Raw genomic sequence first — 24,645 nt, forward strand, 5'->3', positions numbered from 1 at the left:
TGTATCAGTAAGAGAAAGTATAAATCCATTTCATAAACTCCTCACAGCAACTAAACAGCAGCAAAAAGAAGCACCACTACAAGAAATGAACTGCGCTGCTTGCTTCTCTGCCTTGATGTTCTCCCTCTCAAATAAGCACATCCATTTATATTATAGCTACTGTACCAGTATTCAGTTCTCTGTGAGTGAACTATTAGACTTTTACAATTCCTTTTACGTTTGAACATGCAAATGGAAAATCTTTAGGCTGACCTTTCACAAATCACAGCTCTAATAAATCACCTAACTGGAAAAATGGCCTCATGTACGGTCTAGAAATAGTTCACACAGACATTGAACAGCAGTTCAAAAGAAGCATTACATTCCAGTTATGCACTGATTCAAACACTGCATAAGATTTCTAAAACCGGCATGGATATGGTAATTAGCTGAATATCTTTGACAGTTAAGTATAAAGTGTGAACTGATGAACTGATAAATTCTTTCAAACTCTTACTGAAAAGGAAGAGACTGTGGCTAGTTGTCACACTTTTTACTCCAGTGAATATTTTTCAGGTTTATTTTCAAAAATCTATTTTTGTACAGACACATATCTTTCTACAAAATAACCTAATGAATATTTATATCCGGAGAGAAAAGGTACCATTCACTGAATCGCACTCAACTTTAAAAACAAGAATAAAGAAATTAATGTTGCTGTTTTTTTTTTTCAAGCCAATCAATCAAACTTGACAATAAAGACATTTAAAATGTTACAGATGATCTTAATTTCAAATGCTATTCTTCTGAACCTTGAACCCTGAAGAAACCTGAAAAAATTACGATTTCCACAAAAATATTGCGCAGCGCAAGCCTGTTTCAATTCTGACTTCTTTCTTGCATTTCTGAGTTCACATCTTACAACTCTTACTTTGTTTCTCACAATTCTGAGATACAAAGTTGCATGGTAAAAATAAATACAACTCTTACTTTGTTTCTCACAATTCTGAGATACAAAGTTGCATGGTAAAAATAAACAACTCATAATCCAGAGGAAAAAAGTCAGAATTGTGAGATATAAACTGTAATAGGCACAATATGGTTTACTGTATTTTTGAAAAAAATAATAAAATAAAAAAAAATAAACGACTGCATTTTCACCAAAATTTAAACAGTAAAACAATGAAGAAACAAAACAATCAATGAAACAACAAAGACAACATTGTGACAACTAGCTATACTGAACATTCAAGCCCCCTCAGTTGAAATCTCTGTAGAAACACTATATATATATATTATTCTTCACCATACTGAAGAAGAATGAAAGTACACATCTTTTTATCTCTTTCTGGTGTTCAGCGACTCATTCTCTCTGTCAGGTGACTCACATTGACACGCCCACTGTAGGCGTTACCACGGTGATCAGAGCATCTCACAGGAACTCTCAGTGTGCGTCTATGTTTATCTGTGTTATATAAAGCGCTACATGGCTCGGTGGGAAAATTAGGTCCTGTTCACTTATATGGCATCCCTGCGGCTCTAGAGAAAGAAATGCCCATTACACAACACATTAGCATTTTAAACACACTGTTTCCAAGAGCTTCATGAATACGTTGATTATGATGTATGCCATTACACATGCCTCACTGTTTCCTTGTTGATTCATTGTGCATGATGAATTTATTTTAATCAAGAAATATCAGCCGTGGACATTCAGTATCCGGGCTCCGGGCCAGACCGCAGGGCTCCAGACCCGTGAGGGACGGACACCAAACTCCTGCCGGTGCGCTGCTTAACATGGATTTGAACACAGCAAGCCCTGCTGCTCAGTGGAAATGGCCTAATTTTTCAATTTTACTTCATCAAATGACATTATCATAGGGCCGTGCTTTGAATGTGAAGCCAACCAGCAAGAATATGCATTTATTATTACATATCATGCCTACTATACTTGATTCTGATTGGTTAACTGCAGCATTCTGGCTGCTAAACAGTATATTTGACAGTTTGCTGTGCTAGTTTCATAACACTCTCCAGTCTCTTTCGTCTCACATTAATAATTATAACTCAAATAATTATTTCATAAACATTTGAATTTTTTTATAATGATTTTTGTAATTTTTTTTGTTCTTTTTGTGAGTTGATTTGTTATGTTTTTGCACATAATGAATCCTCATTGGACTAAAACAATATTATATTAAACATCAAAGAAGGAGAGAAACCTTTAAATAATTTAGGTTGAGAACCATTAATTAAATGATAAATAATAATAAAAAAAACTATTATATACTATTATAAGTGCAAATACAGTTATTCATTTTTTTTTTATTGACACATTTGTCATCCTGTAAAAAAAAGGCCAAAAAAACATATATATATGCGCATGCACACACGTAAAGGCCATGTTTTTATGGCCTTTCATACAGGATGAGAAATGTGTCGATACAAATTAAATATATATATATATATATATATATATATATATATATATATTATATATATATATATATATATATATAAAACCTTTATATAATAATTTATTCATATTTTTATTAATGTAACAACAACAACAAAAATAATAACGATTATTATTATAATAAAAATAATCATCATCATGATAATTGTGGAGCATGCACCAACAAATATGTTTGCATATTGGAGATATGGTGGTATTGGTATTGGATAATGTCATTTTTAACTCACTTTTGTTGATGGGATCACTTCTGGACTAGTGTTACTGTGCATTGTGCATTACTGTTAACATAAAACTCGAAGAAGCTCACTTTTTTGTTTTTCTGAGAATATTTAATGATGTAAAGCCTCTCCAAACAATACACCAGGCTGATCCGAACTCCCTCAAATGGCCGAGGCACAGCTATCTCCTCAGAAAAGGCGGGACAGCTGTAATCCACCTTCCCTCGTGAGCGTCTGAGCCCGTCTCTAATTGACATCTCAACGCCTCAGACGACTGAGTCTATTTTTTATTTGTTGTGTTGGGTTTCGTTTTCTTCTATGTAATTATTTTTGGCCCCTTATCCACACACTCAATATTATTTACCCAGCCTTTAAACACGGTCCATTCACACTCACACATACTTAATAATCTGCAAGCAGAGGATTAATGCATTGGAACTATGAAGAGAGTCTCACTCCAAGTTTCCAAGGCACTAAAATAAATATTGCCATGAATTATTGAAGTTGATGTGCAATTTTCTACTCAGTATTACATATTAACATGCATTATTAGTTCTGCCATTACATCTGATGATGCTAGTGGCAGATATTACACACTTTATTAAACTCATAAACAAAATCTATCTTGTATAAAATGATAAGAGAGAAACTATGTTGAAAAATGTGACTTATGTTCACTTATGTAAAAACAGACTGCCATGTTGCTAAAGTACCATGGGGGGTTGGCAGTTTTGCCATATTCAGAATGTTTTTAACATGCTGCTATGAGCTTGCTAGAGTGTTATGGTTATGTGGCAGTTTACTGTAAAAATTATATTATCAGTAAGTCATGGCAGCTTATGTTTTAACATTACTTTAACTTATCAAAAAATGTTGAGCAATTTCAACTTCAGCTTTTTATTATTTCTTTTTTCAACTTGATTTTTAAGTCAGTTTAATGTCATTTCAATTCAAATGATTTGCACAACCAAGTTGATTATACTTAAAAATTCTAATTCAGCAACTGAATTAAAGCACTCAAATTAAAATAGATGGAATTTATTTACATTCTATATGATATATATGAATATAAATAACTAAATAAAAAATAAAAGTAAAAATAAAAGTATAAATGATTAATTGATAATAATTAAAAATAATTAATATGGTTGATATGTAAATGAAAATAAATAATAAAAATAAACAAAATGAAAATAAATGAAAAATAAAATCTTTCAAAAAGTGTAAAAACTCAAATAGATTTGCTGTGTATCCAAAAAGGAATTACATGCTGAGATACTAGCAATGTTCTTTTTATTATTATAAAGTGCAAAATACATAAATACATATTAGGTATTTATGTATTAGGTATAAAGTGGTATTTGGTTGATTTCTTTTTTGGTATTTATGTATTAGGTACCACCCCGTATTAGGTAGCTTTCTTTATTAAAGAGTCATTCTCATGTAAATATAACATTTTTTGAGAATTATAACTTTTTTGGAGAATATGCAATTTTTCAGTGTCCAGCATTCCCCTGTGGATTGCATCAGATGCCCTACCAACAATTTCAGTATTCAGTGTGTTCCTCACATCACTCTCAGAGTGTGTACTAACAACGCATATAAATGAACATACACCAAGGCCTTCCACATTCACATAATATGAGAAAATGACCTTGATTGATGTTTCACTTCAACCCAGACCAGAATAAATCCCATTATTTAATTTAACCGTGATCCAAACGTTTCTTTCATTTCAAATCACACAGGCACAGTGTCTCTCTCCTTCCATTCAGATCATTTCTACAGCCAGCTTGGCATCCTTTCATATGGTGCTGATGTCATCACTGCAGCAGACCAATCAGGAAACACCTTGTGTGATTCATCATTCTGCTATTTCATTCTTTCATTTTATTTTTTCTTTATTTTTGTTTAATGTTATTGCTATCTTCTTTTATTTTTTTTTTTTGTTTTGATGTTGGGTTGCTAGGACGTTGCTAGGCGGATGCTGGGTTGTTATTGACTTCTAGTAGGTGGTTGCTTGCATGCTGATTTTTTTCTTTTTATTCTACCAGATGAGAATCATAAGTCTGATTGCTTAGAAAACTGACATTAGACCTTTCCTCAAACAGCTGCATGGCTTGAGGCATCTTTCTTGTTGGTAACACAAACAGTGCTTGCCTCAGCAAGAATCTCTAATGATTGGCTTGCTTTGTTTTTTTGTTTGGGTGGTCTGTCCTGTCCACGAAGGACAGTCATGGACTTGTATCAGCAAACATGTGCGCACACACACAAGCCGTGTTCACCTTGGCATGCCCTGCCACCCTGCTCGCTAAACGTGATTATGTGATTAACATCCCCAGCCGGCCCTGCAATACAATAAATAATCTAAAGATCAATACATCCTCAACACACAACGATGAAGCAGGCCTCTAATCGCATACAGACCTTCTGCATTCACAACTCACCAGATAATACACCAGTAACATTTATTCAATAGCTCTACAATGAGTTAATAGAATGGTATAAGATTAGGGACAGACAAGTGGACATAAATGTTTATGGGGGTGAGAAGTACTACCAAAATCTAATATCATGGTAATAATATCATGTTTAATTTTTGGATTATTGGTTAGATATTTTGACTAGTAAACGACAGGTTGTGGGTTCAAGTCTCGGGTCGGCAATACCACGACTGAGGTGCCCTTGAGCACAACCCCAACTGGCCCCAGGCGCCGCAGCATAAAACCCCCACTGCTCCCCGTGTGCGTTCCACCGCAGCATGGGTTAAATGCTGAATTCTGAGTATGGGTCACACGTCTTGGCTGTATTCACGTCACTTTCATAAAAATTACTACAATATAACAAACGCAACTGATTATTATATAGCAAATATAGTATAAATATGTATGGAAAAACAAAAACATTATAATATATATAAAATTATATATATAGCAATATGTAGTATAAAAATTTAATGAAAAACAATATATATTTATATTTATTAATATAACTTTATATAATTACATTTCACCATAAATAAATATATATTAGGGGTTGACCGATTATCGGTATCTGAAATTTTTTAAAGCAAATTTGAACAAATTGGAGATATTTTAAAATCATTTAAAGAAAGTTTTTGTCAAAGCCTTTTTATTCTGAATTTTTTTCATTAATTTTCATTTTTACACTAGACATATAAATCAGTTATCAGTCCACTTGATTAGTAATAATCGATATCGGCAGTGGCCCTGAAAAACACATATCGGTCAACCCCTAATACATCAATTAAATAAAAAAATATATATATATTTTTGGCACAATTTTGTTCAATTGACTTGAATTCAATAGAATAGAACAATTTTCTATTTACTTGAATGACACATTATTTTTTTTATTATATTATTCATAGCAAAATATGTAAAAACAAGCATTGCTCAATGTTTTGTTGCTCTGTCATGTAAAAACGTAAACCTATAAATATATCTACCATATACACAGCTCTAAATATCCATACTTCTCAAAAAATAGTGAAACATCCTGCATCTTCTCCATCACTTGGGTCATCTCTACTACACATATCATCTATAGTCCTGACTCAGCGCTGTGCTGTCTTTCTCACATTTAGTAAGTCCTGAAGCGATATAGAGTAGATCGCTCAGCCACACGAGAGCGATCGATACCAGCAGCCACTGACTGCAGAGATATTTTCATACTCCAGGAAAAAACAGATGGCAAAAAGCCCAGAACAAGAGAGGCTCTGAAGGGAAGAAAGCAGCTTCACTTTAAAGTGTAGTACACAAGGACACACACTGCCATTTTGAGATACACACGTAAGGCTAAATATAAAATGTGAACCAACTGATATAAAACTTTGAAGCTTTAGTGGTGGATTTGGAGGGAAAATCTTTACTTTAAACCCCGCCTTAGAAACATTACTTGCCAATACTACCTTAGCAACTGTTGTGGCCCTCCATTTCAGACAACTTTTACGCTTTCTAATACATGTCTATGTACTGTAAAGCTTGTGTTTTCAGATCATCTTGAATGGATTTTGACAGAAATTATCCAAAGATACAGTACTGGAGCATTTGTACCCAGAGAGAACATAAGCAGCATTTTTTCTGCTATAATACACAGTGCATGGCAGGGAATTACACTCAGTTTCAACATCAGTAAAAACACCCACATTTGCTCCAAGGTAAATTATGGTTTCCTTGATACTGATTTGCAGTGTTTGCTGTTTTTAAATCACTTTACTGCATAATTTATTTATTTAAAGTAAAAACGTAAAACATAAAAATGTTTCATAATTCCTTCCAGCCCGCACAAGAATAATAGCCAAACACTTTATAAACACTGAAAATCAAGCTTTGCATTAAACTCTGTAGTTGAGGTGGCTTACAAAGCTTGTCTAAGAAAAAAATAGTCAAAGTGGACAGGGCTTAACAATTGAGGGGCGGGGCTTCAATAACTGATTTGAATTGAATGGAACTTGTAAAGCAACTTGAATTCTTACAGAAGTGTGTTGTAATCATTATGTGAATTTTTGCTAAATAAATGCAAGTTATTATTCCTTTCATCAAATTATATGACTGACCAATAGGAACTTTTCCAGTTTCCTGTTTCCATCATGGCAACACCCATGTGGTCTTCCCATGTAAACCGTGTGAAACTCTGCCAGTTAACAAAAGATTTTCTTTCAGCACATTAATTGCACAGACAGTCCCTGTGGAGAAACCTGGGGTAAGTGTTCTGTTCAACCAGAACAGCTTTTCTTATCAGCTGCCACCCAAGCAAGTATATATAAAGGTATGTATTTAGACTGACTGAGTCATTTACTGACAGATGAATTGGTTGATTAATAGTGCATGTGCTAAAGCGTATTACGCACCAGTCTGCGGATCTCTCTTTCACACTCTCTCTTGATGCGGTTGATTTCCTCCTGGTGGAGATGGTAGACGCTGCGGATCTTGGCGGCTTTGATCTTGTCGGCTTGAACGGCTACGCTTAACGCCTCCTCCATCTGCCTCTTCACCAGCTTCAGCTCGGAGATCTCCTGCAGCAGTCGCATGCGCTCCCCTTCGAAAGTCCTCCTGCACTCCTCTCGCGCCTCCGCCATCAGTGCAGTCTTCACCTGCAGCGGCAGAGGTAAATTATATTCAATATCGGTACGTTTTTCTAATATTAACAAAGTTCAATTCAAAACATCCAATATGTTTTTCTAATATCAACAGTTTAAATCAGTTATCATTTTTTTAATATTTGGAAAGTCTCTAAAAAGTGTTTAACAACTCCACTGACATGGACAGCTACTCATTTAATTAATTGTTTTGGCCAAAATCGTAATAGCAAGCATTTCAACTAACATAATATACTACTATTACTAATAATATTTCAATCATAGAATATTATTATTAATAATATGAATAATATCACTATTTATTATTATTAATATTGTAAACAGAATTGCCATTTTAAAATTCAGCTGCATAACACATACTAACAATAATGATGATAAAGATGACGACGATGATGAAGATATATTTCAAAAAGATATCTGTAAAAACATGGTATGGGTAATTCGAAAATCCCAGTATAATGGACAAATGTAATATTAAAAAAGATTATTTACTGATGTTATAAAATCTTAAAAGTCAGGCAAAACACATAATAATATTAATAATATTTTTATTTATTACTTATTATTATTATAATAACTATACCTATAAAAAATAAATATTATTTTCATAATGCATGCTTTTATTTTTTAATTTTAATTTAATTTAATTTTATTTGTATTGTGGTCATTTAGTATTAATGGGACACTGCAGCCATTTGAGGAACTGTAAATAAATGATAACCTCCGTAAATATAAAATTAACTACTTCATTTTACTTCCATGCCAATTGTACCTTATCGGTGGATCCATCTCTGAGGGCACTGACGAGCGCCTGGAGCCTCTGGATCTCTCCATCTTTGATCTTAATGACCCGCACCAGTTCGGACTCGTGCTGACGTAGGAGTGTTTCCCGAACACCGTGGAGCTCCCGAAGTTTCTCCTCGTGTAGTTTGGCTTTTAACTCAGTCACCACCACCGTGGACTTGTGCTGCTCGTGACGGACCTCCTGAGACTTCTCCCTTTCCAGCTTACTGACCTGAGGAAATAGATATGAACTTCACTAAAATAGAAGGGATCACTCTGAGACCTTTTGACAGACTTTAAACCCTGAAATCAAACAATGCATTTAATTGACAGTATGGTGCTATATATTTGCATATATTTGTAAAGTTGAAGGAATATTTTATATGTAGTATTCTAAAAAAAAAAAAACCATGGAATATAAATACTTGGAAACAATTTATTAAATGTGGTATAAGGTATAATGAACACTGAGTCATTGTTTATGCAATGCAACACTGCACTACAGCTGTGGGCAATGTTACACAATTCAGTGCAGTGGAGAATATATTGAGTGTGTCCTAAAAATAGGACAGTTATTGTGTCAGGACGTGACCCTACAAGGGGATTACATCAGGACATGTCCTCTCTGTTCTGACACAATGTGACACATGCTGCCACAAGCAAGCAATAGACAACAACGTTAGTAACAGAACAAAGACATGCCATCTTGAAATTCAGACACAAAGCAATATTTTAGGCCCTGCACTTATGAAACAGATATAGAAGAGAAGGTATTAGTGAATTAAAGGCAATGAGACACTGAAGGATGAAATTGAACCTACATCACTCACTTGAGCTCAATGTCAGCAATACATAACCTGAAAAACAGATCTGACATTTTTTTTTTTTTTTTTAAAGAGTATTGATTCTCAAAGGCAAAACTGATGCAGTTAAGAACATATTTACAGAAGAAACAGCATTAGAGGATGTACCAGAATTTGATAATAACTGCACTACGGAGGGCTCGACAGTGCAAGCTTTTCAAAATGTGTGAGATTTGTAAATTGAAGATAAATATTGGTTATTACTGGTATTTTGAAACAGTATTGTGACATGTAATATAATATATGCTACTGTATATGGCATTCAATTCAATGTAAACTCTTTTTGCTTTTATCTGGCCTGCCCTATCAAAGAAAAAAAGAGACTAAGATTATTATGTAACATTTGTGACCCTGGACCACCAAACCATTCTTAAGTGTCATTTATCCGAAATTGAGATTTATACATCATCTGAAAGCTGAATAAATAAGCTTTCGATTGATGTATGGTTTGCTAGGATCAGATAATATTTGGCTGAGATACAACTGTTAGAATATCTGGAATCTGAGGGTGCAAAAAAATTTAAACCAGAGAAAATCCCCTTTAAAGTTGTCCAAATGAAGTTCTTAGTAATGCATATTACAAATCAAAAATTAAGTTTTGATATATTTACAGTAGGAAATTTTCTAAATATCTTCATGGAACATGATCTTTACTTAATATCCTAATGATTTTTGGCATAAAAGAAAAATTGATAATTTTGACCCATACAGTGTTTTTTTGGCTATTGCTACAAATATACACCAGCGACTTAAGACATATTATTCAATATAACTGTTATAGACTATAGTTGTCACTAGTATCGGCTCAGTAATCAGTAAGCTTATTATTACTATTGTATTCTAATAAATTAAATCATTATTCTTGTAAATGTTTCCTTGTAACCCTTTATTAAAAATAATAAACATTATCAATGCGGAAGTAAACTCTTTTCTGGAAATGTGCGAGACTTCCGGTTTATTAGCCGCTGTAGGGAAATAACAAGAAGAATAACAAAGTGCAGTAAACGGTCAAAGGGTTTGCACTACAAACCAGTGTGTTCATAATTAATATGGTAAGAAACACCAGTTTGCAATATCAAGCAGCAAAATGAGCTGTTCTGTTCAGCTAAAAATAGCTGGAAGAATGACACCGGAAGCCAGACAGATTCAGTTTACAAATGCCCACTCTTACGGGAAAAAAATAAGGTGGATACAGTTTTTTATATGCTCCTAAATATTTCAACTTAGGATCACAAGCTCCTTTGGGAAAAAAAGTATGTGTCAAACTTTGCTATGACATTATTTTGCCAATTTTATCAAGAATTGTAAATCTGAGCACATTGACTTTTCCTCCACAAGCCACATAATTTTAGGTATATCTGTAGTACAAGCTGTGAAGAAGCTGAATACTTTCCTAACCCAATAAGCAGCAATAATAATAGACATGCTTGCCTTAGCAAACACCACTAAAAAAAGCTAGGTTGGAGTCTGAAGGGAAGTCTTTAATGTTGAGAGCAGAAAAAGTCTCTACTCCGCTGCCTTTTATAAATCTATCTCTGCTCGCTGGCAGCCAGATGGAGGCAGTAACCCTGATGTGAAATTATATGGCTGACACCACACCACCCTGGACCAGAACTGGGTCAGATGGTCGCTGGACACCTTGGCCTGTTTTCAAAGGATTAAAACAGCAAAGAAGTAATTTTGGGCCAACAGGGAGTTTGCATTTTAATGCAGCGTAAGAGAGCATGTGGAGACGATGTTCGAGTCTAGTGAGAGTCAGCGAGATCCCATTAGCCTCTGGTGAAGAACCAGCCTGCCGTGACCTTAAATTAATGCTCAGGGTTCAGTATCAGTTCATAGCGCTATTGACAGCATGTGATAATTTATCATTTTCAAAATGTAGTCATTTGAGGTGGTTTTTGACCAAGGGTTAGTGTGAATAATGGGAGATTGAAATGCATTTTATGAATAAATTCCTCCAAGCGCATCAAAAAAGTAATGTGACTTTGCACTATGGGACAACAAATCCTGACTAACCAGCAGACCGATCTTGTTCCATAGCATTTGAAATGTTGATATATGGTCAGTCGGAAATGCCCGAGCAAAGTCTATCAAAGTATTTCTGTATAATTGCCTCCCAGAACTGTTAAACGACTGCGTTCCCAAACATCAGCATCCACCTCTGAAAGCAATAACCGTATTAAAAATGAATATATTCAGTAGCTTCCCCTACTTTTTTTAGTGATGTATAGTGCCAGTTTATCAGGAAGTGACAATTTAGTTCTCTTTGACTCATTGGATGGAAACGGTGCTTGTTCGCAAATGTTTTGTGCAATATTCCAATTTTGCGCATAAGTTAAATTCGCAACTTTGGATGGAAACCTGGCTATTTTCTGACTTACAAAGTGTGTATTCAAAAATTTGAATTAATTTTTATCGTAAGAAATTATTAACACCATAAAAATAAAAAAGTACCGTTTTACTTTTATTTCTTTTTTTAACATTTCATACAATTTTATTTTATTTCATGAGTAAAGCAAAGGCAGTAACACAATTTTTCATTAATATGTTTAAAATATTGACTAAAATCAATACATTTATTATTATCCTAATAACTAGTGGTAGAAAAAAATGAGAGGTACTTTATTCAAAACTAGTTTTATACAATAATAACACTAATAAAAGGAGCAATGAATGAATGATCGATCAATCAATCATATAAATGGTATAAGAATAGTGTGAATGTTTTACGAGCTTCACTTTTCTTTACACTAGATAGACAGACAGACTGGTTTTATGAAAGGGATAGATAGACAGACAGACAGACAGACAGACAGACAGACAGATAGATAGATAGATAAAGACTAGTCAAGCTTCACATTTCTGCTTTTAAACCCACTGAAATTATTTTCAGTGGTAATCAACGTTATACCACAAATGCTGTGAATTAACTCATATTCACCCAGAACAGATCTTTATTTAATGCAAAATAATACATTACCAAAACGGAGCAGTTTATCAGAACAGACTGTGGCACATTATTTGTAATGTGGCCTCTCTATCACAGCAAGATAAAGGGCAAAAAAAAAAAAACAAACCGAATCGAATCGAACCAAGCCAAACCAAACCAAAAACAAAACAAAAATGTGAAGGATCCACAAATGGCCGTGCACTGGAGACAGGGTTGCACTAGGTTGGGAAACTCTTTTATGCCAGTCTTTGATGTTTGAAGGAAACAATAAAACAACGGCATAGAAAAACATCAAAAACATCTGAATCTCAGTCTTCCTTCCCTGACAGACATCATCTTGACATTTTGCTCTGAGGGAGACTGAAACAGGGGTCAGGAAATAGGGGAGGGAAAAAAAAATATTTAATGGAAAAAGTGGCCAAAAAAAAAGCAATTTTCTCAAAAAACACAGACCTCTGTAACATAAAATTCTCTCCCATGTACATAAAAACCATTTCTAAAGCTGCAAAAATGACTTATGACCAACATATGACCAACTACATGTGCATATCAGCACCTACAGTATTCAGTACAAATTTATCCTACAGTTTGAACTACAACAGTATGTGTAGGTTAACCAATCAGAACAGACTTAATTTGCATATATTCAAAGGTTCAAGAGCAAACACCGCCTGTTTATTTCTAATGGTCAGGAAACAGCCATGAACTTTGACTCTTTGACTCATGAAAACTCTTTAGAAGAAAAAAAAAAAACAACCTTAAACTATAACCAACTATTAACTAATTTGATGATGCAGACTCAGAGTTAAAAAAATCTCAATAAAATAAAAATAAAGATTTTTCAAGTTTTATATTTGTATATAAATCCGCTTAACAAAATAACAAACACATTCAAATGTCAAAGGTTTTTGTCAACAATCTACAAAGGATTGAAAAAATATGTTCAAATACTCAATTTAATGTCAAAAACCTTTGCATAAGCGCAAGTTTATGAATAAATAAATGAGCTTTTTCATAAAATCTGTAATTTTTGTCAGTTTAGATAAACAGTTTATAAAACATCTTTGTCATGTTTGTATTTTTTTTCTTATATATATATTTTTTAATAATTCTAACCCTGAAATCAGGATAAGGCATAAAATAATGTCTTCATAATCATCCATACATGTGAGAAACAGCAGGAGTTGAACAAATACTTTTAAACAGATTGAGAGGAAGACAGAAATCATGTCTTTGTCTCAGTTTTTCTGGTGATTAAAGAATAAAACAAGACTTCACCTTGCAAATGGTTGTCGAAAGCAACATTGCTACAAAATGCACGTCATTTTTTGTGAAAAAAGTATGAAGTGCTACAGCAAAACAGACATTTTTGGAATAGCATCCAGAAATTAGCAGGAAACAAGTATTGGATTTCATTCAGCAGATACGGTGCATTTCACAAGAAAAAAAAAAAATATATATATAGGGTCAAGTAAAGCACATTTCTCACTCATAATAGCAATGTGTGTTTCAAAAGAATATGATTTTTTATTTAGTGTAAAGTGAAGTTGTTTTTATTTACAGATGGAGACATGCCGTGTGAGACACCAGCACCGTCTCTTCCGTCATACATGAAGAGTATTGTTCATTCAGGCCTAACAACAGTAGAGACGGCTCCCATGTCCCCTCTTACTGTCAGTCTAAGGAAGCCCATCACAATAGCTGCATTGATGCACGCTGCTAGCAGCAGTCTGACGGCACATCTATGAGAATCTGACAGTTCTCACACAGTGCTATCTCTCCGTCACTGTGCTCACCAAAACCACATCTTTATTTTCATGGGTGTGCATGCTGACGGCCTGAGAAGCCTGTACGTTCACTGTTCATCTCTGAATCACATGCCAAGTCGAAGAAATCATCTTGTGCTTGAAATTGTGGTGTTTATATAAGAGCACTTAACTTGAATTGCATCTTACAATTACCATAAAAGGGATAGTCGGGGTTATTATTATTGGTGACTAAAAACATTAAAATATTTTTGTTCACTGAAATAAGGCTGAAATAAAATATAAATGCAAGAAATATTTATACACACACACACACACACACACACACACACACACACACACACACCACACACAGACACAAACACACGGACACACACACAGAGAGACACACACATGCATGCAAGCAAATATTTTAAAAGAAAATAAGTTTAATGGGAAAAGAAAAAAAAACTCAAAACGAAAATAAGAAGTGGTAACTAACTGAAATAAGTTTGGGATGCAGCACTAAAACTACTAGGAAATATTAAAACAGAAATAAAAATTAATTAAATTACATTTAGAAATTAAAGCATCCAAAAAATTTACAAAAACTATAATTGTTTATAAATAATACTATAATAACCATGGGTATAGTTATAAATAAAAAGTCAGTCATTAGTTTTACTCATCTGCATGTCACTCACAAAAGGAGAAATTTAAGATTGTACTGGTCACTCTTTTCTATCCAATAACAATAAATTGAAACGAAAGCTTTAAAGCTTCATAAAAAGACATACAAGCACCATAAAACTAGTCTAAAATACTAATTTTGTGCTATATTACAAGCTTTGAAGCTTAGTCACTGAAAATCTTCCCTCCAGTGAGTTGATGATTCACTGAGTCATCGAGTTGAACTTGACGAGCAGATCAATCTGATTCATGAATGAATCATTCATATGAGGTTTTGTGAATCAGGTTAACTGATTCACTGAAAAGATCTCACTCAATATATGATTTGTTCACAAATCACACATTTAACTTTCCTTTTCACTCTAAAATACTTCAGTCCTCAATCATTTCAGTGCCATTGAAAAGAACATGGAAACAAATCTCAAAAAAGTCTAATTTTGTGTTCTGTGGAAACAAGAAAGTGTTTGGTACAACAAGGATGAGTAAATAATAACCATTTTTATATATGGCTGAACTTTACAGTCATAACCATGTGTTGTTTTCTCCAGGCTCTCTGTAAATCTAACATGATCCTCAGAGACATCACTCATTCACACGCAGGCCAGAATTCAAGATTCACTTTTGGCTATTTAAAAATAAAAAAACACTCTTTGTTTATCACAAATTATGAATAAATTCCCTCGCTTTCTCCCCAATACCTATGGCCTGAAACACTCCTGAACATTGCATTTCATGTTCCTGCAATCAGAAAAGCAATTTTACAGAAAACAAGGTACAGCGGTGTGTTTGACTTTCGGGACCGGCAGTAATTGGCTTGTTAGAGTGTTTTCTCAGTTCTGCAGTACAAGGGTCAGAATACTAAAATAAAGCTCTCCCACAGCTGAAGGATGTTCACAGGGAGAAAAACACATTATTCCAGATAATTTACACTTTACTTTTAAATCAAAGATCGTACGGCATCAGCAAGGAGAATCAGATAAAAGTCCTGAATATAAACAAGGACAACAGCAGGATCTCTGTAGGTATGTGCACAGAATACACACACACACACACACACACACACACAGTGAGATAATTGAACCTCATTATTCTATCCGCTATACATTGTCTGATAGCACTTACAAAATCAGTCCAACATTTTCTTAGTGCTAGCAGCATTAATATAACTGTGGTTGATATTATGATGATTAATTAGAGTAATAATGATGTACCTTGTGACTGCTTTAAACGATTCAGATGATGAAAGGCTCAAGAAGAAGGGTTGGTACATTAATATCCTGTGTGATATTTAAATGTACAGTACAGAATCATTTCTAAGCATGAATGCTCGTTGGTGGCCATCAGTACTTTCTGGAGTCCTTTCTGGCAGCACCTTGCTGTCATTTATTTTCATCCTGACGTGTGTATTGATCTTGAGAGCCACTGCAGTATATACACACATACTGCAACTTATTGAGCGGACACAGAAACACATACATGGGGTGAGAGGTGAGAGGTACGATCACAATTATATATCACATCCAATATATTTGAAGTTTTTGAGCGTATACTGAAACTTATTGAGCGGATATATCAAGAATGCAGCAAAGACTGTAATATTATATATATGTGGTATTATATTTTATACAGTTAAATTAAAACATGCATTTTTTTCCTGGAAATGTGCAGAGCTGAAAAATTCAGCATGTTCAAAGGTTTGAGTGCACATGATCCTTCAGAAATCATTCTAATATGCTGACCAAAGAACATTTTTTGAAAAAGATACGCTGCAAAGATAGTAATTTGTGGTATGTGGCAGCATTTTAATCCAGGATTCTGTATAAACGAATTTAATTCCTGAAATTGCAAAGCTGCATTTCAGCAAAAACATCCTTTGTCAAAAACCAGATCCTTCAGAAATATTTCTAATATGCTGATTGTGCAAAAACAAAATGAACAAAAACAGATACGATGCTATAGTTTTTGTATTAAGCAGCATTTTTTTAGGATTGACGAACATTCAAAGCCAATATACTGTAAATTGCATATACATAAAAGCTGTAAAATAGCATTCAAATATATTCAGTCTATGATGATACAAAAACAAAAATGAACAAAAACAACAGAGCTATAAATGTTATATTTCAAATGTTCTTTTTTATTTATAAAAAATATATACTTCATGTTTTATTATCATGTCATTAAATGATAAGAAACAACAACTAGTAAACAATCTCTCTTTACTTTTGAGTTTTACATAGGCTGGCCTAATGATGTGTGACTTAAATCTTTACATATATCCTTTATATTTTACATGCATCATTTGCAATCATTGTGCATAAGAATCAGCAAACCTTGATTATGAAACAAGCAGCCCTTGCGCTACCAACGACAGCAAACCAACATTTATGAATCGAAGTTTCAAAAGCCTACGACAAAAGACTATTTGAACTTTTCCCAAACTGTGAACCTCACTGTTTTACAAAATACTTTTAATAGCATTCTGAATTATTCTCTAGTATCTTTTCCATTTGGCTCTCATTTTTTTTTAATGATTTATGAGCAGGTTTAGATCACAGGTTTAACCTAGTACATAGTTTTTCATCTCCGAGAATGTCTTCAGTTCAATGTCACAACAGAATAACTGAGACATTAGTGCATTTTGCTCATATTCGATCAAACAAATGAAGTGTTTGTATGACAGTGAACAGAGGTTCACACCCATCTGTCAATCATCAGGCCATGGATGGTTTGGATACTCTAACGCCTCTTAAACACCATCTTCACCCTTTGAGATCAACAAGACAGTCAACAGACATAATGGACTAAGCTAGATCATTTCCCCCTGACCTGCAGTCAGTCACAAGCTAGCCTGACATTGTTTCACCCTCATTTAACACTGTTTCCCAGTGCTAATGAAGCCATAAAGCAGCTAACAGCACACGCGCAGCCACTTAAAGAAAATAAGCCCAATCCATAAAACATTTGAGGGATTGAATTTTCTCAAGTGCTTCTTGCATGAAATCAGGGTGCTCTGCTTGTCAAAAAAATTAAATATATATTTATGCTCCAATAAATAAATGAATAAATAAATAACAAAAGATTGTGCGTAAAGAGATCAAATAATGATAATGAATAAATTATATAATATGAAAGTGTTTTTATTTTGGGGTGAATATTTGTTTAAGGCTGGTTTTAAACCAAATGAATGTTTGAATGTAAGCGACTACCGTTCCAAAGTCTGGGGTCAGAAAGATTTTTTTCATGTTTTTGAAATAAGTCTCTTATTCTTACCAAGGCTGCATTTATTTGATCACAAATAAAGTAAAAACAGTAATATTATTACAATTTAAAAGAACTATTTTCAAGGTAAATATATTTTAAAATGTAATTTATTCCTGTGATGCAAAGCTGAATTTCCCTCATCATTCCTCCAGTCTTCAGTGTCACATGATCCTTTAGAAATCTTTCTAATATGCCAATTTACTTATATGCTGCTTAATATTTTTGTGGAAACCATGAAACAGTTAGGATTATTATAACAACATATAAAGTCTTTACTGTGACATTTGATCAAATTTCATGTATCCTTGCTAAATATTAATTTTCCAAAATGTCCAAATTTCTATAGTATCCACAAACTTTTTAACGGTAGTTTATATCAATTACAGATTCATACAGCAAGTACTACAAATAACAAATATTTTGTCCTAGGGACTGTGAAACATTGGCTCTGATTCTTCCATCCACAGAGAACAAGAATTAAAAGGCAATCGTTGTGACAAAAGAAGATGAAGTGACAACAAAGAGACTGAACTCTAGAGAAAATAAATCTTTCAAATATACAGAATGAAATGAGGTCAACATTAAAAACTGCCAGATGCCGCTGAGAAGCCATTTCCAGCCTGAATGTAGTCAAACTACATAATACAGAAACAAAATAATACATCTGAAATGGAGTCGTTTAAACAGTATACAGCTCTAGATTCAAACCTTGGTTTTCTCCTGCTGCAGTTCAATTTGGATTTCGGTGAGTTTGGCCCTCAGCTCCTCATTGGCTGCCTGCAGTGCTGCCATGGCATCAGGCCGCTCCCCTTTGCCCCGCCCACTTGGGGGTTTCTTGGACATGTTGGGCGGTACTCCACAGGCCACGCCCCTTTCAGGGATGACCTGAGTTTGTGAACGGTCAAGATTGGTTTCCGTTTGTTCCTCAGCTACATCTTTCCACCCACCTGCAGTTCACAAGAAAACAAGGATTTAAAAAGCTCACCGAGAGTTTGACACTTTCACTAGAAGAAAATCAGCTTGAAATACAAATAAAAAAAGCCCATTACTTATTTTAAATTTGAAATTTTTACAGTTATGATGGGTGTGTTGTATTGTTTTTATTGTTTTTCTATTTTAATGGAATTAATTTTTTAATTTTTTAAAATGTATTTTGTCATCTTTTAGTACCACACTAGATGACATTAAAGCTAACAGAAATGGACTAAAAGCCACAAAATATTTGATATTAATTCAAGTTTAAAACCAACACAAGACATCTTTTACAATAACTTTAAATCCAATAAGGTTTAAAATATTTGATATTCATCTTTTACAATAACTTTAAATCCAAATTCAAGAAAACTGAAAATTTGACACTTTAATATTTGCAAGTGAACAGTCATCCAAAATATCTTAAATTGTGTTCCGAAGATTAACAAAGCTTTTATGTGTTCGGAACAACATGGGGTTAAGTGATTAATGACAAAATTTTCATATTGTGATGGCGTTACCCTTTAAAGTCAACATATACTCAATTAAGACCCATTTTTACTTTAGATGCACAATCTTGGAACAATTAATTTATACATTTTATTCTTATTTGGAATAAATGAAGAAAATGTTTTTTTTTGTGTTATATGTTGATATTCGTTTGTTATGATGTTTTATGTTGTTTTGTGGTTTTAATTTTGGTTTTGATGATTCGATTTTCACAATCCTATCACTTTTAGACATTTAAAAGCATAAGAATATTGAAGTAAAATGGGTTGCAAACTGAGTTGAATGTTGACTTTACAACAGAGAAAATGGTATTAGTGCCATTTATTGATTAAGTCACAGGCTCACAGTTCAGAAAACAGAGACACATGAGCTGAATACCAAATGAGAGTCTGTTCTCTGCCAGATAAAATTTTAATACAATTTATGATTTCCCCCTTAAATATAAACATAAATACATATTATCTGAATAAATATTGTGTAAATAATTTTCTGTAGCCATTGCTCTCTAGAGAGTGGTAACAGTGTTATAAATAATTGAATACTTTATAGAGAAGTTCCCCTTTATCTGAGGTTTAGTAAGATCTGGCAACACTTTTGTGGAGTTCATAATATATTATTAACACCGTTGCCTTGCTTGTCAAGTCAAACTGAAGTGTAATTTTGTGCTTTTAACAGGCAGCACCTTTCTCTTTCATATCCTGACCTGTCACAAACGTGAGGATCATCTTAACTAGAAGAGATAAGTTTCTATAAGCACTGGGAATAATCGCTGTGACATCACACAAATGCTAATCTCTGTTGGCCAGCACTGAATGGTTAATTCCTTCATTTAAATTATCATTGATTAATTAATGATAAAAGCCTCTCATTATAATAGTGATTTTTATCTCTTGTATAAACATCAGATTATGTACTAATTGACATTGATTGCCCTTTTTCAAGTGTTTAACACTTTATTAGTAAGAAGGCTGTGAGAGTAACTGGCTGGCGTCTTACTTCTTTTGCAATAAAGCATTCTTTTCTGAGACTACCTGACTCCAGTTTAATCAATAAATGAACTCAAATCACATCTCAATTGACAGAAATTAAATTAAGTGAAGAGCAAATGGAGCCAAAGTCTCCTGCTTCTCATAACCTCACATCTTCTCTATAGTTTCAGAGGAGATCTCAATGTGCTCCAGTTTGCCAAGATACAAAAGTTTGAAATCCAAATGTATTCTAATCAACTGATCTAAGCAGTATGTCAACAGTTGAGGTATTTTTTTGTGTTTTATTTCCTCATGGAGAAACATCTCAGACAAAGTTTTTGTAGCCCATTGAGCAATGAAATAGCAAACTTTGAGCACCAAAAAGCGCTTTATATTAAAAAGACCCACTTGTTGTTTTAGCAGTCTAGATTCTGGAAAGAGAAACTGGAAGGTTTTCTCTGCTTACCACTATTACAAATCCTAAATCCACATCCAATCCCCACAGAAACATCTTTTCAGCTGTATATTTGACTGATCATCTCAGCAGACCAGAGATGAGAAGAATCTAGCAACATGCCAACTGGCTTGTAGATTACAGATAATCGGAAAAGGACAAAATAGGACAGAAAAGATCTCTAAAACATCTTTAAGTTTAAACCACTTTTATAATCGCAAAAGAGCAATTACACATATGTACAAGCATTTTTAAGTAATTTGTTTGATTTGAAAGCACTCAGTTTACCACATTTTTATTGAGCATGTAATCACATCAGAGATGCACTTTGCAAGTGTCTCCATTAAATCCTTGAATACTTTTGTACTTTGTGGCTCCATTCTAGACACAGCAGCACAGCTACTGCATGTCTGAATCACTTTTGACATTTGACAGTTGTTATATTTTAAAAACAGATAGTTATTTGAAGAAGCATTATAGTTTACTAAACACTAAAATACTAAAAACAATACAGTTTAATAGATAATCATCCTGAACAAGTATCAAATTGTGTTTAAATTAAGCATTAGAACTAGTTATAAACTACATAATGGCCAGATTGACAATGATTTTGAAATTTAAATGAAAATCCAATAACCAGTTTCAAAATGTACTTATAGCCTTTTAACTGAATAATTACATTTTATAAATGTATTTTTGCAATCCTGTACTGAAGTAGGCATCTCTAACTTCATTCTTTAACATAATCTCACTTTAGACGTGATGAAAGACACCCTTCAGCTTTGCCCAGTTGAACTGAACACATTATGTGGATCATTGGGTAAGATAACGGCACTTTTCACACATAAAACAGCTATAATGACAGCTCTGAGGTACAGCTCAATTACTGTCCGCCTCAGCCGGATCTCTTACTAAATTCTCATCACCTTATCAAAGCTAAATAAATATCACAAGCTGTTTCAGATACAGATCTGCTATTGTCTAATGCTAATTCAACACTGAGTCTAAGCTATGTAAAGATCATAACGGGTCAGAAATCCCATATGAGTGGCGAACATGACAGATTTTTGAGTGAATTGTTTCTTTAAAATTCTGGATTTGAGATTACTTGAAGTGTCTAATCGGAGTGAATTTCAGTGACTCAACAGACTTTATGCAATATGCTCTAAAATGAATGATAAAAATGTCTAGCTGCTCTTAAAACTTAAACGGTTAGTTGACTAAACATTTTTGTTACTTGAAATAAAAAACATGATCTGAAATAAAATAAAACAATTTTTTTCATTCATTTTTGTTTAAAATCATAAAAAAATGTATAAATTATGATGTAAAACTATATGGACATTTAAAACAAAACTAAAAAAAAAAGACAAAAATGCATAACAAAACCAAGAAATTAAAGTGAAAACAGAAAATATATAATATAAAAATTAAATCTAATTCAGATATTTACAAAACATATAACAGTATATCAATGATACTAAAATAACACTAAATCTGAATTATTATTGCATATTTACAGGTTCCTGACCTGGTGCAAAAGTATATGCAAGCAAGCATATTCACCATCATTGATTAGTCTATTTAAAAAATATTTGCTACTATCATTTGCATCCTCTCCAATTATATAAAGCAACCTACTGTAGAGGCTAAAACAACACACATTTCTCATGTTATTATAAGTGAATCAACATCATGCAACCTGTTTGTAGAAAACTCGTTTTGAAAGCGACATCTAGTCAATATCCATGCCTTCTTTCAATTATTTGCATCACAGCCAATGCTTAAAACATAAATCTATCCATGTGCATTCATATTTTGTTGCTTATACCAAAACTTCCTCTAAAACTCTCTCTAAACCCCCTCATCTGAAGTCAACGAGTTCATTCCTTTAGGCTGCCAAACACATGCTCAAAAAAGATGCACATTTCGTCATCCTTCGCTTGCATCATAAATACAACCTATGCAACCCGTGCTGTTTCTCTGCCAGGCTTTTGAAGAAAATAAACGTCAAGCAGAACAAGCCTCTTTGCATCACAGATGGCCCTCTGAGAACATTTCAACAAACGTCCCAGTGGGCAGACGCCAGCCTGTGGATGTTATTCCAACCTGCGCAAGCGAGGCTGTAGCTCCTACAAGCATCATTTGATCAGTATCTCCCCTTTTGCACTGGCTTGCATTGACAGCTCTGACAAACATCCCAGCAGGCTGATAACAGGATCATTATATGGTAATGGCACGCTTGATGCCACCCTGCTAGAAAGGAATTCAATGCATAAAGATTGAGACTCACCTTAAGTGCATGGTTTGAGTTGTGATGTTGTTTTAGTCTGCAGGGTTTATCCAGGGAGCTGCTGGTCTGCCATCATTCCGTGTGATTCACAGCACATGCTCTGAAACGACAAGGGATGCATGTTGTCATGCCCTGAATTCCATGCAGAAGATGCTTAAATCCCTTTAGAACCGAGCCGCTTGTGGTCTGCACAGACAGCTGGATCCTCAGCAATACAGACGCCGGATCACCAGGATGGAATAACATAAAAATGGAAGAATGGGAGGTAGCTACTGCATGTTAGAGGAGAGATTTTGAAGCAAGAGATGTTTGATTCCTCGCACTTACCATAAACACTCCCTCACCATCCCTGATGGAGAGTGAGGGATGATGCCGGCAGGAAGGAGGAGGGGAGGATGGCACACACACACATATGCGCAGGCGTGTGCACATGCATACACACTAGGATCTGGCAGTTCTGCGGGATGCGTGAAGCCGGGCTTCTATCCTGGGTTGATATTGTGAGAGAGACAGAGGGAAAGACAGCTACTGTAGCCGCCCGCTGGACAATGCACTGCAACTGCATCTCAGTCCCACAGCATCACGTCATCATCCAGCCTATGTATTAAATAACAACCAACTACACACATGTGGGCCGTGTTACTCCACTCGTTGCATAGCTCTTGTTTTTTTTGGAAGTGATTCAGGATTCACACAGCATGCTGCTCCTTCCATATGGTTGCTGACTGAAACTGCATCATTGTGCATGGCTTAAATAATACTTCAGAACAATATCATCATTCAAATGTAGTGCTGTGATTTATCCTCCAGCCCTGGAGATGGCAACGGAGAGCTAAGATAGAAGGGGAAAACAATGAAATGACTGATGTTAAAGGTGCAGAGCTTCATTTCTAGGCCACTAGTGGCACTAAACAGAATGGAAAAAAATAGTTCCCACCTGCAGTTATGACAGAGTAGTAATTCCAACAGCTTCATTTCACTGGTTGAGCAATTGTTGAGTGCAATAAGTCATCCAAGGAGGCCTATAATACCTGGAAAGAGATCTGTTAGCATATCTCCATTTCACACTTTTAACTGAGATGAAAAGGTAAAACAATTATTATTATTAAATTACATTACACATTTAAATCCTATACCTGTTAACAGATTAACTTTAGTAGTCCTAAAATGCTAAAACTACATATAACGAACACACTAAAAATAATCTAAAACATAAAGGTTCAAGCAGAAAATGAAGCAAATTAAAACGACAATTTTACAATAAAAAACAACAATAAATGTCAAATAAAAACAGAAAGCCTAATAAAATAAATACTACAATAAACCTGTTGTGAACCTTTGTTTGGACCACTGACCTT

At 34.2% G+C, this 24,645-nt stretch overlaps 1 protein-coding gene across 15 annotated transcripts in view; it reads right to left on the minus strand.

Moving 5' to 3' along the window:
• The window catches only part of LOC109107573 (janus kinase and microtubule-interacting protein 3-like), a 40,940-nt gene extending 17,182 nt beyond the window's left edge, over positions 1–23,758 (minus strand). For all 15 annotated transcript variants that reach the window (XM_042735961.1, XM_042735967.1, XM_042735960.1 and 12 more), the window contains exons 1-5: positions 23,615–23,758; positions 23,288–23,387; positions 18,799–19,037; positions 8,568–8,810; positions 7,547–7,789 (exon numbers count right to left, since the gene is read on the minus strand). In XM_042735961.1, coding sequence (XP_042591895.1) covers positions 7,547–7,789; positions 8,568–8,810; positions 18,799–18,933 — 621 coding nt within the window. In that variant the 5' untranslated portion in view covers positions 18,934–19,037; positions 23,288–23,387; positions 23,615–23,758. The remainder of the gene's footprint in view (positions 1–7,546; positions 7,790–8,567; positions 8,811–18,798; positions 19,038–23,287; positions 23,388–23,614) is intronic.
• Positions 23,759–24,645: the final 887 nt, after the last annotated feature.

This window comes from Cyprinus carpio, chromosome B12 (assembly GCF_018340385.1).
Source record: "Cyprinus carpio isolate SPL01 chromosome B12, ASM1834038v1, whole genome shotgun sequence".
Classification (NCBI taxonomy): domain Eukaryota; kingdom Metazoa; phylum Chordata; class Actinopteri; order Cypriniformes; family Cyprinidae; genus Cyprinus; species Cyprinus carpio.